Genomic DNA, 17,680 nt, shown 5'->3' with positions numbered 1-17,680 from the left:
TGTTGAGCCTGTCAGAATCTTAACCTCACCTCGTAGGCTACATTAAATCAACTCAGCTGGAGGCCACTCATCTCTCATCACTCACAACACAACTGTGGCACAGTTGAGGCAGGAAATGAATCTAGGCAGGCTTTGACGTCATGAAATAGATAACTCCTTTGTGTTATGAAGCTTGATTGAGTGTTTTATTGTACTGGGGATCGAATCAAGGGCCATGAGGGCCATGAGCATGCTGCAGACCCCTCCCGCACTTTTACTTGTAATTACAGTGCTGGGAATCAAATCTAGGGCCTGATGATTAGGCAAGTGATCTGCTGCTGAGTGACATCTGCAGCCCTTTGTCTTTGTCAAATGAGGTAATAACATGAGTTGAAATCTAAGGAGGCATGTTTAAATTTCAGCTACACTCCTTGTATTTAAATGGCCTTAGGAGGGTTATTCTACCCAAGTAGGTGCATGGGACTCATCTGTCAAATGGAGATACTGTTGTCTCTTAGTACCTGGATGCAGGTATTGGTCAGGATTCTGTGTAGGGACCAAAATCTGCCTATGCTCAGGTCTCATAGGTAATGATACAGTATTTTTATGCAACCTGTACATCCTTCTGTATACACTTGTTTTTTCCAGGTTGCCTTATAATACCTAACATTATGTAAATGCTACATAAATACTTACACTGCACTATTTGGGGAATAATGACAATAAAAGAGTCTGTGGAACATACAAAATATTACAGGCCTGACATTTTGCTCATTGGCTGTTGAATCTGTGCACACACACTTGGAGGACGTGGAACCCAAGAAATCAATTGGCTGACTGCAGTTACTATATCTGATTCATATGGTTGTTCAGAGAGCTAGATGGTGTGTTGACACCAAACCTGGCTAATAATAACAACTGTTGTCTGAATTACTGTAGCTGCATAGTTATTACTACAAGTAATATTAAATATAAGATTAATTTTCTCCTCCTGCTTTATTCTCATGCTAAAATAACAATACCAAGTTACCAAGTACTTTCTGCATAGTAATTAACATATAGATAGGCATGTGTCTAATCTCATGAAGAGTGACATTAAAAGTTGATATTTTATGGCTGGGAAATGGTGGCTCAGAGATGTCAGGGAGTTAATGTGGAAGCTGTCATGCAGAGCTCATGCTAGTCAGCTAGATAACTTTGTGCACGTATGTACTCTTTAGGGTGTCAGTTGTTGAGATGAGTTCCTATCATCTCTTGAAGCCTCACTTAGGCACTAGTCTAAAGTGAAAACATGGGTAGCAGGAGGAGCTTGGGTTTTGACCATTTGATGTATTTGGGAAGATCTGCTGTCTGGCTGGGCACAGTCAGTCTGGAGTTGAGGAGGCCTGCGGCTGGTACACATCCATTAAGCCCTCTCCGGCATCAGCATGCACACTATAAATCATGCACCGTGCTCATCAAGGACTCTTGGAGAACCAAATCCCAGGATTCTCTGGTGTTTGTAAGCCCATGATTCCCTGCATTTCTCTGACTTCAGGCATGCTGGCTTTCTCTTCTTTGGGCCTTTGCCCTATATGAAATTGCTAGAAGCACTGACCTTTTGCCAACAGAAAATGAGAAAGCTAACTAAATCCTGTCACTTTTGTTATCTTATCAGGTTGTTCCTGTTGAAAAGGAAAAAAATAAACTGAAGCGGAAAAAACTGGAATATAATAAACACAAGAAGGATGATGAGAGAAACAAACTCCGGGAAGAGTGGAACAATTTTTCCTATTTCCCTGAAATCACCCACATTGTAATAAAGGAGTCTGTGGTCAGCATTAACAAACAGGACAACAAAAACATGGTAAGCTCGCTCGAGACCTGCCCAGACTGGATGTGCTGGTGAGAGACTATGTGGCACATGATTTCCAGAGTTTGCTGTCCCCAGTTAAAGCTCCTTTGATGGTCCCTTTGAAGCCAGAAGTCTCATTGCCAGCCCCTTTCAGTGTCTGCTCCAGAGTTCCACTGGCACATCCCAGGTGCTTGGCTCTTACAGATGTCCATCCGCTTTAGGGTTTGTTGACCACATAAAGACATTTCAGTGTCAGTATTTAGTTTATAAAATAAGTGAGTGGTGGGCCAGAGAGATGACCCAGCAGTTAAGAGTAATTGCTATTCTTCCAGAAGACCCCAGTTTGCAAGCCAGCATACATGTCCTGTGACTCAAAACCATTTGTAACTCCAGCTCTAGGAAATATGATGCCTTCTTCTGGCCACTGTGGGCACTTGCACATGTATGGCAGGCACATATACATTAAAAAGTGGATAAGAAGGAGAAAGAATTAGATCAGTTCTTTCTTTATTGTACCATGTTGATGTGGTAGTTGGAGGCCTGTCCTGGATAAGAGCCTCTGTTTGTGGCCCTCCCCTGGCCCTGGTACCTTATTTCTTCCCTTCAGTTGCTTCTGCTGATCTAATTCCTCCCAGACTCCACCTCCCTAGATGGTCTCTACCTCTCTGGATTCTCTTAAGAGCATAGATCCACTATACAACCAGACCCACATTCCCAATCCCAGAAATTACCAGCTGCCCATTTGTCAAGGAGCAAATAGTGGGGGAAGAGAAGGGACTCTACAAGGACAAGGTCCCAGAAAGCCCTGTGCATGCATGCACTAGGACCCTAGAGCAAAGCTGGATCCAGCACCTGGCCTCTTTGCACTGTCTGTCTGTCTGTCTGTCTATCTATCTATCTATCTATCTATCTAATTTTTTTTCTGTTCCTTCTGTCTTTCTGATGTTTGGGCCACTCTTGTGTGTCATAGATCTTTTCCTGAAGTTTATTACTATAGGCTCTGTCCATTCCCAGGCAGTTTCATACTGTTAACCATAACTTAACCTCTGATCTTAAAAGGAAAAGATGGAGCCCACAGAGGTGTGCCTGCTGAGCTGGGTAGAAGGAAGTCGCACTGGGCTCATGAGTAGGCCACAGAGCAGCCCCAGTGGTGTCAGGCTCACCCAGGGGCTCGAGGACAGCAGAGAGGGTGTTATCTCGCTTTGTCTTTTCTGGTATCACTTGAGGACACAGCTTAGACAAGCAGGCCAGCTTGGCAGGGAAAGTGGTAACTCTTCCAAGTAAACATGTTTTTGTCGTGGGAAGTCACCCCTGATAACACGTGTTGAGGCCAGGCTAGTGTGACAGCCATGCCTACAAAGTGAAGGCCATCAGCACCAGGGAAATCTTGTTTTGCTTAAAACAATGACAGAAAGATAATGCACAGCGCAAGGGGAGAGCCCAGTGAGGCAGCACAGAGGGCCACTCTCCCCTGTGCAGAGGCTGCCTTTCTGACAACCTCCTAGAAATCAGTTTGACAGCCTATGGCAAAAATCTTGAAAATATTTCTGTGGGTTCCATTTAGGAACCCAGTGAACATGTTTTCCGGAAACTATGAGGTACAGACAGTGGCTTATGAATAAGAGTATTCATGTCAGGTCTCTGAGTTCAAAGCCAGCCTGGACTATAGAGTAAGTTCCAGGATAGCCAGGGCTACATGAAGAAATCCTGTCTTGAAAAACCAAAAAACAAACCAACAAAAGGGGTTTATTTCAACAGCATTTGCAGTCAAAGTACTACAAACAACCTGGGTATAAAATAGAAGGCTACTCTTAACAACTTTCCAGGTGTCAGCTGTTTAATTACCATGTTAACTCGGTGGTGGCAGAGGTCATCCCTATTTTACAGAGGCACAGAGGTTAAGTGACCTGTTAAAGACACAAATTGTTGGTTAAACAATTTGAAATTGCCAGTAGTTGCCCATTTTGACCTATAAAACATCGAGTTGAATATGTTTGAGCCTGGTAGCAGGTGGGGATGCTGTGAACTTGAAGAGGCTGGTTACAGAGCCTGCGGTTCACACTGTGCCTCTCTATAGATCCGCCCTTTGAGCAGGTAGTACTTGGCTACTGGTCTTTCATGAAAGCAGGATGCCAGCGTGTTACCAAGTCTTGCTTTGATCTCTCCATCTCTCACACACTTCTCAGGCTTCTGCTATCAAGAAACCAAGGTGCTTGTATGCCAGGTGGGGTCTGATTCAGCCCGCCACCCCCCTGCTCTAGAGCATTTGAAATTTGCTTTTCAAAGGTATCTGAAGGTCGATGCCAGCCAGTGGAGTGAAGTAATTGTGGTGTGTTTTCTCTCACCAGGAACTCAAGCTCTCTTCTCGAGAGGAAGCCTTGTCCTTTGTGTCCCTGGTGGATGGCTACTTCCGGCTCACTGCAGATGCCCACCATTACCTCTGTACTGATGTGGCTCCCCCACTGATTGTCCACAATATACAGAACGGCTGCCACGGTCCAATCTGGTTGGTTCCAGAATTTTCTCAATTACCTTTGGTGTGAAAAGAGCCCAGGTTTTAGAGGTAGAAAGTCCCCTTAGCTCTGCATGTGGCCAGTTGTTGAGGGTGGGGTGAGTGGCCATACACTTGGAGGCTGTCTTCTTTGTGAAGTATGCTACTTGAGCCCCCACCAGCCCTTCCTGTCATTTCCTGCCATGGCTCTTAGAGCATGCCTCAACTACTCCCTTAATTTGATCTCTGCTTCTCATAGATTAACCCCTTCACTTCTCCAAAGCCAACTCCTACTCTGTCCAATACTGAGCACTTGAAGGGAGACAGGAATGCAGATCTTTAAATCTTAAGAATGGTCCTCATCTGTATTCCACGTGACAGGTTTAGCCCCCTTCTACCCATCATGCTCTGTGCCCTTTGGGCATCAAGACTCACTGCATTTGGGAATACAGAGGAACATAAAGTGTGTTCTCTAATACTCTTTTACTCACCACTGAGGTATTTATTCTGCTTGTCATCAATTAAGCTCGCAGTGAAGGAAGTGAACCCAACTGCCCCAACGGGCCAAGTGTGGGACTCCACTCAATCCTTAGCTACTCTTACTTCCTAGTATTAAGGTACACTTTATGGTAAGATGTGGAGACATGTCTTTGTAGATTTTGTGACAGTAAAGCAGACCTCTGTGTGTTGGGTGCAGTAGGTGAGTTTTTTTCCTAGAAATTGGAAGCTCTGGATGTCTCAAACTCCTTCTCACCACGTGCTTCATACCACGCCAGAGAGGACCTTAGGAGCCAGGCAGGTGACAGGGTGTGGCTGGGTGTCCCTGGCAGCTTGTGTTCTATGGTTTGAGCCTCTGTCCTTGCCTACTTCTCTCTCCAGCACAGAATATGCCATCAATAAGCTGCGGCAGGAAGGGAGTGAAGAGGGGATGTACGTGCTGAGGTGGAGCTGCACCGACTTTGACAACATTCTTATGACTGTCACCTGCTTTGAAAAGTCTGAGGTCAGTGGGGACATAGATGTGGGCCAGGGGATGCAGCTACAAGGTATCTGTTCACTACCACCCAGCCCAGGAACTGTGGGAGAAAGGAACACCAGGGTCTCTCTCTGAGCAAGTCTCTGGTAGTCTGGAAAGAATATCCTACCTGATAGGACACTCAATAGCACGACTCTGTATTCTTCCTATGTCTGGTCCTCCCTCCCTCCCTCCTTCCTTCCCTCCCTGTCGCCCTTCCTCCTTTTCTTCCTCCTCTTCTTTCCTCTCCCCTCCTTCCTTCCCTCTTCTCCTTTTCTTCCTCCTTCCCTTCTCTTCTCTTTTCTCTCCGGAGAAGGACTGTAACCTTAGAAGGTAGAATGTGACCAGAAAACCGCCATTCCATCAGGCACATGTGAACTTTAGCTTAATTATCTAGAGTGACTTACTCTATAGCCAGTGGCAGAATCATCAAACCTAGAACTGTGTTTGCCTGTGGCATTCTCTGGTGTAGGCTAATGTCAAAGAGCCACCTCGTCAACATGGCCTGTTTCCCCCAGCAACAGCTTTGGGCATTTTAACATAAATTGCTTTCCCAAAGTGTCTGCTGCATAAACAGCCAGATGCAGCTCCAAACGATTGCTGATTCATGGTCCCTGCAGTGCCTTTTCTATTCACGCAACATTTTAGAATGCTTAAAAGGTTTTAGAGAATTTTAGAAGATGTCGAGGGTGAGGTTTTGTTTGTTGTGGGGTTGGGCTTTTCTTGGTGTGTTTGTTTGTTTGTTTGTTTGTTTTGAGACAGGATTTCTCTGTGTAGCTCTGGCTGTCCCTGATCTCATAATGTAGACTAAGTTGGCCTTGTGCTCACAGAGATCAGTGGCCTCTGCCTCTTGAGTGCTAAGGTTGAAGGAATGTTCCACCAGGTCCAGTGAGGGTGGTGAGTTTTATGTTAGTCTACATTAAATCTACCAGCAATAGTGAGACTCACCCAGACTGGAAAACTGAGTTGAAAGAACCTGTTGATGGAGGCAAAGCATCAGACACAGGAGACAAGTGTTAAGAGAGCCCCGAGGACTGGGCTCTGTCAAAGTGGAAGGAGGAAGTCACATAAGGAACCCAGTGCTGCCAGATGTACTGGGTAAAGTTCCAGGAGTGTTCCTGAACAGCCAGACCTCAGGGCTGCCTTGGGCTTGGTGGCTTCCTGTTTTCACTTACTGGTCAGTCTTTGGAGGAAGTTTATTAGTATGCATGGCTGTAAGGTAGCCCCGCCTTCTGAGGTAGACTCAGAGCAACATCCTAGTCAGTCAGGTTGCCTGGGGAAAGGACAGTCACAAAGAGGATTGTTGATTGTACATGCAGCTAAAGAGAACTTACAGAGGCCATATGATAGAGGTGGTGCTGTTCCATTGTCTGGGTTTGTAGGATGCATTAACCTTGTGGACACGGATGTCTTAAATGTCATGTCCCAGTTTTTACTATAAAGACATCTTTCTGGCTCTCACTCTTTATATTTTTTTTCTTTGTATAAGAAGAGCCATGGAAGAAAGCTTCTCGGACAGGTTTTTGTGGTGCTGGAATTATGGCCTGGATGGACAGCCAGCTCCCAGCTCCCAGCTCCCAGCTCCCAGTGTGTGTGCTTCTCCTTGGGCTGGTTCATAGTGTGTGAGGGCTCACTCTGAAAGAGTTCCGAGTGAATTTAACCTTCACAGTTCTTATTTCATACATACACTGGTTAATCTTTATAAAGTACTAATGGTTTTTTTCTTATAAAAATATCATATATTAATTATACATAATAATGGGTTTATTATATTTTCATTCATGTGTGGGTATATGTATGTATGTGTGTGTGTATATATATATATATATATATATATATATGTAATATGATCCTTATTCAACCCCCATGATCCTTGCCCACTCTAACTCCTGCCAGTCTCTTCTCAGAAAGTCCTTCTTCCGTTGTCATGTCTTTTTTTTTTTTTTTTTTTTTTTGATGACCAAATGATTTTAATTAGGATTGCTCATAGGAACACAAGATCCATCCTAGCAGCTATACCACTAAAGACAATGTCTCTTCCTCCCCCAGCAGCTATTAACTGTATTAACCTCATCAGGAGGGATGGAAGCCTCCTAATCCCTTCCTCCCCTCCATGATAAAATGTTAACCGGCCCAGTCTTATCCTGATATCACAATCACTGAGAGTTCAAGAGTGCAGGAGCCGTGGTGTGCCAGGAAAAGGCTCTCTAACACTCCACCCCTTCCTCCTTCGCACATTCTTTTTGCCCTTCTTCTACCTTGTTCTACAAGAGGAGGTGATATAGATACCCATTTAGGGTTCAGTTTTCAATAATTGATCATTCTAAAATGTGTGAAGGTTTTGGTTTTTTTCTTTAAACAAAAGTCCTATGACTTTTGCAACAATCCTGTGACATTTTTTCACGACCTTCATCTCACAGGTCAAAACGCAGATGACCTTTCTGTAGCTGTAAGCTCTCCATATGTGACGTGCTGGCCCCTTTTTACTTTCCGGGTACTATTTCATTATTGACTTACTGCTTGGTTGGCTTGTTGATGAAGTTTATTGGGGGATATTTTTAGACATACAGTTTCTACACCTTCTTGCTCAGTGACCCCTAATATTACATTGCCTGATCCCATTGTAAACATGGTTGTTTTTGTGGATGGCAGGTATTGGGTGGCCAGAAGCAGTTCAAGAACTTTCAGATTGAGGTACAGAAGGGCCGCTACAGCCTGCATGGCTCTATGGACCACTTTCCCAGCCTGCGAGACCTCATGAACCACCTCAAGAAGCAGATCCTGCGCACGGACAACATAAGCTTTGTGCTGAAACGATGCTGTCAGCCTAAGCCTCGAGGTTTGTCTCTGTTAGAGCCAAGCTGTGTTCCTCTGGGTTGTCCTTTGCCAGTTGTGATGCTTTACCCATGTGGGCCAAAGGATGCTATCTGAGTTCAAGAAACTGTAGTCCTAGGTGTTTTTCTCTAAGCTCTGTCTCAGGTCTGTCCCCATGTCACATCTCATCTCTAGTGCCAGTGTTGTCTGTATAACATACACCTCTCCTCAGTGCCCCAGTGAGACTGCAGAAGAGTCTGCTCAGGATTAATAAGCACAGATTTCTTTGTTCTTTGAGTAAAGTGGCTTGACAACTCAGTTTGGTTTATGTATGTTTCTGGCACATCTGAGGGCTAAGGAACTGTGTTATAACAGTGGGAAGTCCCAGGCCCTGGTCACTGAGGGTGTGTAGATCACTGAGACCACCTCAGTAGTTGATGGGTGATAGATAACATACCCTAGGGTGAAAAGAGAGAGAAACAGTCCAAATCTCTGAGTCCTGAGCAGATGTTGAGCGTAGTGTTGGGTTATGAGAGGGAGGTGCCAGTTTGGCAAAGGCCTGCCCAGTAGAGCTGATGCAGGACCAGTGTGGTAGGCCAGGGCAGGAGCTGTAGGGAGCTTCAAGAGGACCACTGTGAAGTAGAGAAGGACAGGAGAAATGGAACTGAGGAGAACAGATTGGCTGCCATACCAAGGGACTGCAGCCTTCTCCTGCAGTCAGAGGGCTATAGAAGGAGCAGGAACTAAAACCCAGGCAAGGGCCCAGGGACTCACCTGGTTTTGGTTAAGCTCTGAAAGAAGCATGGCTAATGTCCATGAGGTAGACTCCTTGCCTCAGAATGTGAGTGTGAAAGGATGCTTTGGGGGTTACCTGGCCAGAGGCCTCCTCTCACAGAATGAAATTAGTCTCATGGAAAGTACGGTAACTTGGGGTCAGGTCTCACCCCAGATACTGGATCCTCATATATTGGAGTTTTTGTTTCTGCACCCCAACATGCTGTCTTGCCTTTGCTGGATCTGTCCTTGGAAGTCTTAAGACCTTGAAGAGAAGGCAGCACACAAGCTCTTGACACTAGCCTTGGAGCAGGCCCTTTGAGACTATATTGTTCTTTAAGGGATTACCTTTGAGTAAGGAACAGGTAGAAAGGGCTTGGGTTTTCTAGAAGTACTAGTGATTAAATCCAGGGCCTCATGCACATAAGTCAAGTGTTTACCCAAGTGTTTCTGCTGAGCTACACTTCTAGCCCAGGGCTTTGAGTTTACAATGTGTGAATTATATTTTAGTCTCAGCAAAAGGCAAGTTCCTGAATTTGGTGAAAGAGGAAGGTTGTGTTCTTGTTGATCAGATAGGGTTACCTGCCAGCCTCAGAGTAACTGCAGCCTTTGTTTTCATGCTAGCCAGTGTGCCACAAAGGGCGAAAACACACCTGCCTCTTGGCCATGAAACCTCAGAGCTCCTTAGGGCTTTAAAGCCCAATGGTCTTATTTTTTACATGACCTCCCTTCTGGTGTTAAAAGAAGATCTAACTTCCCTAGGGATCATGGTCCCCGGGAGAAGACAGCATCCACGGAATTGAGAAGGCCAGGGGCTAGGATGTGCTTTACTTGAAGGTTGCTGATACAGACCTCTGATGTAGCTACCACCTCTAACAGCAGAGACTGGAAGCCAGTAGCTTTGGAGGGAAGAGTGGGGGAACAGCGTTGAATACTTGGGTGGCTTTTCCCGAGGCTCTTCTGAAACGGAGCACTGAGAGTGCCTTCTGTCTACTTTTCTCACTTGCTTTAGAACTCTGAAGGTCTGAGTTTTCACTCACTGCTCTGTGATTCATGGGAAGCCTAGAATGCACACCAGATCTTGTGCAGGACTGTCCCATTGGGTGATAATATTTGAGCAGCTTCCACTGTAGCAGTACCTACTACTTTCAAAGTAGTGTAGTGACTATCTTATTGTTTATTGTTTTTTTTTTTTCCACATAGGAAGTTGGTTTCAGGGATATTCAGTGAATTGCTCAAGGCTTCACAGCTGATGGCATCAGCAGTAGTATAGTAGTGACAGTGAATAATAACAATGGCTACTGACATCTTAGTGAGTGTTTGGTCTGCCTGTTTGAAGGCCTTCCATGTTGTAGACCATTTAATTATCAGAAGAATTCAGGATGCTTGGCCAAGACTCCAAGTGAACAAAGATTGGAGATTTGAACACCCTGTCTGACCTGAATACACTGATATGTCCTCCCCATTCCATCTTCATATGCTTTGCATAGGAATAGGTACTGTGGTCAGCTATCTCTGGGACACAGGGTATCTCATCTGAGGGGAGGGAGAGAAAGCTGAGGAGCCCAGTGTGGATCGTCCTCGTATTAGTTCTCAGAACCTGCAAATTAGAGAAGAGCTAAAATCAGGAATGTGTAACACAAAGAGTGTCGTTACAGGTTGCTCAATTTCTCTGCACTTGTAACTAGGGTTCCCAGAGCCAGATACTCTGATCTAGGTTTTACACTGCAGTATACATCGCTTTGTGGAATAGAGAAAAGGCAGGGAAAAGCCAGGAAGCCAGACAGAAGCATATGATAGATAAGTAAGCCCTTGGTCAGGCCCAGCACTCAGGCCCACACACCACTGAACATGTGTCAGTACCTATTCCCTGGGGCCTCCTCAGGATGGGCAGGTGTGATGCTGATTTCCACTTAGTTGCTCCTTGTAGAAGATGTCTGCATTCTGATGCACAAGGCTGGAACGCTCTGGTGGAAGACTAAGGTGGTGGTTGATCATGACGACAGTGGCTGCCAGTAGTGAAGCCTTTACTGCATACTAAAGAAAGCTCTTCTGGGCATGGTCTCATCTGTTTCACTTAGCAACCTGAGGAGGGCACAGCTTTCTTGAACGAAACATCCTTATGATGGTGAAATGGCTCCCTCTCTCACAGGTCAAGTGTAGTGCAGGTCCCCACACAGATAACCAAGCCTGAGCCACTCTAGACTCATCCTACTCTCTGATTCCCAGATGGTCGGCCACCAGCCTCTGTCTGCCCTCGTGCCACCAGTCAAATAGCCTCATTGTATTTGACTCCTTTCCCTCCTCAAGATGGCTGTACAGAGCCTTTTTATTTAAATTGTATTTTCCCAGGCTAGCATCAAAAGAGAACCGTGCAAGGAATGGGCTCAGAAAAAAGGAGCACCCAGATGACTGAAGCCAGTTTCTGGTACTTAGATTTGTACCCCAGGAAAGTCAGACTAGAGCTGTGCCTGGATGCTCTGTGAAGCCTTCCTCTCTGGCTTAGCAAGCTCTGTGGTTAGGTTGCTGAGTCTCTTTGAGCCTTTGTTCTGATCTAGAGTACAGATAAGGATGTTGACAATTCCTGTCTCTTGAGCTTAGGCAGAGGAGTTAACAGTTTCTTATAGAACTGTACCCAGCATAGAGAAAACAGAACATATGAATGTAAACAAAAAAAAGACCATATGAATGAAAACAGAACAAAAGAAGATTTGAGGGGCCCTTATTGTACTCATGTAACCAGTGTTGTAACCTATTGCTTAGCAGTTTATTTACACTAGTCTGTGTGTGGGTTCTGTGAACTGTGCCTTGGAATTTCTACAGAGTTTTGGGAACTTTCTTATCAGAATCCAAGAATTAGAACTCCCATGTGAGAACTCATTGTCATCCCGTGCAAGAAAGTGGAACAGGGAGATCATCTGTGAGTTGTCACTTCCCCAGTGGTACTGGTCCAGCTAAAGGAAGTACACGGTGTGTTCAGGGACTATGTCAGGTCTACCTGATTCCCAGAGGATTCTGTACTATGTCTGAATTTGGAAGGCAGCTTACAAAGGATAAATTCCTTAGATCCTATGTAACCCAGGCCTGGCAGACCTGGTCATGCATTGTGTTTGCTGTTTATCTTAGTAAAGTTTGGGAAATGGCCTACTCCTAAGCCACATGTGAGGTTCTAGCTTCATTAGCAAGATTTCTAGGATCCTATTCTAAGTTGCTTTTCCCTTTCATCTGCATATAGCTTGTACTTTCCTTTTTCACAGAGTTCCCTAGCCTCAAGGCATCTGTGTTCCTCATTCAGTTCACCCCTGGTGCTTCCTACATTTAACAAAGTCTTGTTGGGAACTGGGAAATAGAGTGCTTGCCTAGCATGCACGAGCCTGGTAACTTGTCGAGCATTCGTTATGTTCTAGGCTGTAGGCATAGAGCAGAACATGAAACAGACATGGTCCCCGGCTTCTTGAGACTGACTTTTGTCATTTGTTTTATTATTCTTTTGGAGACAGCCTAAGCTATTCTCCAACTCACTGTTTGCTCTCAGGTGCTGAGATTATAGGCATGTGCCATCATACCTGACCATTTCCCAAAGGAGCCTTCCCTCACCTCAGATCCTGCTGTGTGAACCCTGGCTAAATCATAGCTCTCCATGTGCTCTCTGACTCCTGTTGACTCTGTCATTAGCCTGTGAGCTCCTGGAGGGTATGAATTAAGCATTTACCCGATACAGACTTGTTCATGATGTAACTAGCAAACCCTTGTGTTGGGTAAGCCCCATGGCTCAGCACACAATGCTAGCCATGCCAGTGCAGAATGCTGCTTAAAATTCTCTGATCTTTTCACAGAAATCTCCAATCTGCTCGTAGCCACTAAGAAAGCCCAGGAGTGGCAGCCTGTCTACTCCATGAGCCAGCTGAGCTTTGATCGGATCCTTAAGAAAGATATTATACAAGTAAGTCCCCACTAAGGGTCTTTGTCCAACTTTGGTCCTGACACCCCATAGGGGAGCCCCCTAGAGATTTAAGTGTGTGTGTGGGTAAAGTCTGCTTTGGGGATATTCTAGTGGAAAGAGAACAACGAGGTAAGGCCACGCAAGCCCACCTTTCATTTTACCCAGTCTTGCTGTTGGCCTTCCCCTGAGAGACTAATCCTTGATGGACTTGGATGAGGAGGTGTGGACTACCTGGGGTAGAGGAATGGGATCACTAACATGTCAGTAGAGGTTGGTCTCAATGGAGTCTCCACCCCACAGAGTGCTGTGTAATAGTGCTCAGTCCTGCTTTTTCAGAAGGGACTTCTGAAAGGAATAGAGAGAAGAACAAAGACTACAGGGCAGGGCAGAACAAGAGCTGGCTTCAGAAAGGGGACCCTTGGGGAGCTCAGAGCATTGCCCCAGCCTTCCTGGGATAGCCTTTGCTACCCAGAATATTCAGACTAAGCCAGACCCACAGAGGCGCTTACACATCTGCGGGTAGTTGCCACCCTCAGTAGCATGTGTGGTTATGTAAAATCTAGTCTTGGAAGGGCAGAACTCATTTCCTAGGGAAGGACACTAAAGCAGAGGCCCAGAAGATGAGTCACCAAGGCTCTGCTCGGACAGAGAGAACTGTGTTGATGGATGCTGACGTGGACATTGGTCTTTGTGGGTTCTGTTACCTAGCCCTTGGAATTAAGTCTTCTTCTAGAGGAGAGTAATTGTCTTAAAAGCATATGCCTTTTATGGAACGTTCTGGGAATGCAGCTTCCCATAATGCTGATGGATCACCTCATGACAGATGCAGCTCTAATGAATAGTTGCAGGACTTTGCCAGAGTACAGCAGATAGGGAGGATAAATGGCCACTCTGCTGTGACAGATAACAAGTGGTGGTATTTGTGTAAATTAATATACCCGATTAACAGTGGTGTCTCTTTCTGTAGGGAACAGGCTTCCTAGATATCGACCACAATCCATTTTCTATGTTTGCAAGAGCTTCCATAAGAGCTCCTGTCTACAAGCTTTGTGGGGCTAATGTTAGCAGCTCAATATTATTATGTTTTATGAATCACATTTTGATTTTCAAATATTAGAAATTAAAAATGAGAAATATTGAAACTCAGTTCCGGAAGGGTCCTTAGAAACAGATCGTTCTGTGCATGGGCTTATCCGTCTGGTGGTACCGTCACCTTCCTTCACGTGAGGAAAAACCCAGCGCAGCCCTCAGCTTGGGCTGATGCAGACATGATTGATGCTTTTCAAGTGGCTTGTGCATGTCCTGGTGATGGGTGCTGCCAAGTGGTGGGGCAGGGAGTGGGGGAGTGGAGCATGTACTGAAAGGCTCTGAAACGGAACACACAGGCTGAGCAGTCAAGTTCCTGCACACTGTGTGTCTATAGCAGAAGCCTTTATACCTAAGCTCCTTACTCGATTCACTACATTGCGACGCAGGTGTCATTAGGACTCCATTTACAGAGACTAGGCTAAGATCAAGCACCATGAAGGAATGCATCTTAGTTGAAGGCCAGGAAGCATCAGAGCGAGAGGATGAAGGCTCCTTTACTTTTCCTCCAGCCTGAGAGTAGAGATGCCATCTGGCAGAGTACTCCCATAAGTCTCTCTGGAGAGCTGGCTGTTAGATACTGTTCACAGGTTTGTGATAGACTGCAGCTGGGCTACAGGGGACTATTGAGATGGAGAACAAGCTGCTTTTCAGGAGCAGGGTTGCAACTAGGTCAAGGAAATGTCAGTGCTGTGCATGCCCAGGAGCTTTGTGTTTTTCTAGGCACCTGATGAGGACTGTATGGGATGCCCTGGCCCCATCCCACTGTGTTCAGTATCCCATTGAAAACTCAGCCCTGACCTGAGCCATCATGAAGGCATGGTGGAAGAGACGGCTTTCTGCTTCCTTCCTCAGGGTGAGCACCTTGGCAGAGGCACAAGAACACATATCTATTCTGGGACCCTGCTGGACTACAAGGATGAGGAAGGAATTGCTGAAGAGAAGAAGATAAAAGTGATCCTCAAAGTCCTAGACCCCAGCCACCGGGACATCTCTCTGGCAAGTGTGCTCCTTCTCTGGAGCTGGGGGAGTGAGTTGGCTGGGGAAACCTCTGTGCTTTTTGGCCATGTATTCCCAGCCTTGTCTTTCAGAGTTCCTCCCTTCAGTGCTGTCTTAGCCAGACTGGCTGTGTGGGAGTAGTGAGGGGAGAATGATGGTGAGGAGGGAGCAGCCTCCTGTACCTGTCCTGTGCCCTTCCCTGCTACCAAAAGCCCTTGTGTAATGCTGTGGGTCTCTGGAAAAAGCTGAGTGGTCTCGCACTCTGAGGGGGTTTCCCAGGCTCCCACATAGTTGGCAACACGAATGTCCAAAGGAGTCAAATGACTTGACCAGGAATTCTTAGACTTTTAGAGAGGACAAACACTAAGTGTGGAGCAGGAAGTGTGGCTGCCTGCTTGTTGTAACATAGTAGTAGGCCTTGTATTTCACAGCATTTAGATGAGAGTAAGGTGGACCTAGTGGCTGTGGGAACATTGGGAGGGAGCTTATCCCACCAGCCTTACTCAGCATTGTTGGATTTTCTAAATAAATCCCATGCCTTAGTTAGAGTCGCCCAGAGGTCGAGGCATGTCCGTGACACCAGACAGCCAGGAGAACAGTATTCAAGTGTGGGAGGTGACAGTGGTGAGGTAGCTTCTGGGATTCACTGAAGGATGGTCCCTTAGCAGTTCAGGTATGAGCCTACACATCTCTTTGTTCTTTTTTCCCACAGGCCTTCTTTGAGGCTGCTAGCATGATGAGACAGGTTTCCCACAAACATATAGTGTACCTCTACGGCGTGTGTGTCCGAGATGTGGAAAGTAAGTTTGTTCTTCCTTGGCCCTTGCTGGGGTGCTGGGTGGGTACTATGCAGACGCCTTGGGTTTTTTGCCTTCTGTTTATAGGAGAAATCGGGGTCATTTGTGGAGGTCAGTGGTGGCTCTGGTTCAGTTTCCCTCTTTAACATTTCGCTCTTGCCACTCTGGGCCCAAGTGTGCAGACGTGAGGCAGTCTAGAGGGCTGGAGGAAGGTGATGCGTGTGAACCTGACTGAGCTGGGGATAACCTGCTGAAGAGACTCCTGCCAGCTCACCTGTTCTGAACCTCTGCTCTGAATCCCCATAGGGATGTCCAGGAAAGAGAGAGAGGTTTATATTGTTTTAAACCCCAGCTCTTTGATCTCCAAACTCTGTAGTGCTGACTACTCTTGTGTTCGTTCACATGGGAGACATGTATTGGAGGGAAGTTCTGTCCTATGGGCAGGCTTAACTTCGTGCTGCAGTGTATGGGGCTATCTATAATGTAGCAGTGGTAAAGGCCAGCGTTCTGAAGCTTTGTGCCAAGGCCTTCTATGCCTTGTTTAACAAATCACCCTTGTCCTAAGGTCCCTGGGAGAGGTAAGTATTGCTGTTTGCACATAAACAGATGCAGTCTTTTAAGGTGAGAGAGAATTTCCTCTAGATAGACAGCAGGTTCCAGAGGTGGCTGTTTCTGTGTCTGCAGATATCATGGTGGAAGAGTTTGTGGAGGGGGGGCCGTTGGATCTCTTCATGCACCGGAAAAGTGATGCGCTTACTACCCCCTGGAAGTTCAAGGTTGCCAAACAGCTGGCCAGTGCCCTGAGTTACTTGGTAAGAATGTTTTTGTGTAGATCCCCATTAGGACCTAGAGTGTTCTCTTGGGGCTAGGGAGAGTGGGCATGAAGGGGTTGCAGGTGAGGGGTATTGGTAAGCAGGTAGAAGGGAACCTGCTTCCCTGGTGCCAGGTTCCAGGCAGAAGGAAAGAGTTCTGTGTGTGGGTACTGTAGTGTAGGCTTTCCTATGACTCTTGCCTAGAGGAAAATGATATCATGTTGGAGACTGACTGTATTATACAGCTCCAGGAGGAGGCGCAGGACTGCTTTAGTTTGCTATTCTGAGGATAAAACACAAAAACTAACTTGAGGAGGAAAAGTGGTATTTAGCTTACATATGTATTATTGAGGGAAGCCAAGGCAGGAATTGGAACACAGACCACAGAGGAAAGCTGCTTACTGGCTTGTTTCCTTGGGGCTGCTTGGTGTTTCTAATACTTGGCTGGTGGTGGTGCACAGTGGCACAGCAACCAGCAATTAGGAAGATGCCCCCACAGACATGCCCACAGGCCAACCTGGTGGACGCAATCCTTAGTTGAGGTTCTCACTTCCCTGCTGTGACAGTCAAGATAAGCTATTATTTAGTACACTGAATGAATACAGGAAAAACACTGTGTCCATTAGAGCTAACAATGTGGGCACACATACCATGGGCCAGCTGCTGCAGGTTTTACATAGTCTAATGTGCACAGAGTCTGTGAGGCATGCTCTGCCATTATCTCTGTTTTGCTGACCAAGGAATAGAGATATCTCAAGCAGAATTCATGGGTGGACCAGGCTGTGGGGTCTGCTGTGGCTGGAGTGGAGAAAGCTGACCTGTGGGGCCAGGGTTGTGGGCAGAAACAGAGGGTGTGGACAGAGAAGACAAGGCTGCCTTACTACATAGACCCTTTTTATTCTACAGGAAGATAAAGACCTGGTTCATGGAAATGTGTGCACTAAAAACCTCCTTCTGGCCCGTGAGGGCATTGACAGTGACATTGGCCCGTTCATCAAGCTTAGTGACCCTGGCATCCCAGTCTCTGTGCTGACCAGGCAAGGTATGTGTCTGGTCCCCAGTTTCCATCCCCCTTCCATCTCCACCATCTCCTTCTCCACTAGGCATTGACCACCAGCAACAAGAAGAGCTGTGCT

General features: G+C 46.2%; 1 protein-coding gene across 7 annotated transcripts in view; it reads left to right on the top strand.

Annotated features, from left to right (window-relative positions):
• Jak1 (Janus kinase 1) overlaps nucleotides 1-17,680 on the top strand; it is a 113,309-nt gene that overhangs the window by 85,890 nt on the left and 9,739 nt on the right. For 6 of the 7 annotated variants that reach the window (NM_146145.2, XM_006502812.4, XM_030253264.1 and 3 more), the window contains 9 exons: nucleotides 1,637-1,825; nucleotides 4,162-4,319; nucleotides 5,184-5,307; nucleotides 7,972-8,158; nucleotides 12,744-12,850; nucleotides 14,792-14,935; nucleotides 15,648-15,735; nucleotides 16,417-16,544; nucleotides 17,451-17,586. In NM_146145.2, coding sequence (NP_666257.2) covers nucleotides 1,637-1,825; nucleotides 4,162-4,319; nucleotides 5,184-5,307; nucleotides 7,972-8,158; nucleotides 12,744-12,850; nucleotides 14,792-14,935; nucleotides 15,648-15,735; nucleotides 16,417-16,544; nucleotides 17,451-17,586 — 1,261 coding nt within the window. Of the gene's footprint in view, nucleotides 1-1,636; nucleotides 1,826-4,161; nucleotides 4,320-5,021; nucleotides 5,308-7,971; nucleotides 8,159-12,743; nucleotides 12,851-14,791; nucleotides 14,936-15,647; nucleotides 15,736-16,416; nucleotides 16,545-17,450; nucleotides 17,587-17,680 lie in introns of all 7 variants that reach the window. The other variant, XM_030253265.1, reaches the window with a different exon arrangement.

The sequence above is a fragment of the Mus musculus genome, chromosome 4 (genome assembly GCF_000001635.26).
Source record: "Mus musculus strain C57BL/6J chromosome 4, GRCm38.p6 C57BL/6J".
Lineage (NCBI taxonomy): Eukaryota > Metazoa > Chordata > Mammalia > Rodentia > Muridae > Mus > Mus musculus.
The sequence above is the reverse complement of the archived record's forward strand: the minus strand, read 5'-3'. Positions and strand labels throughout refer to the sequence as shown.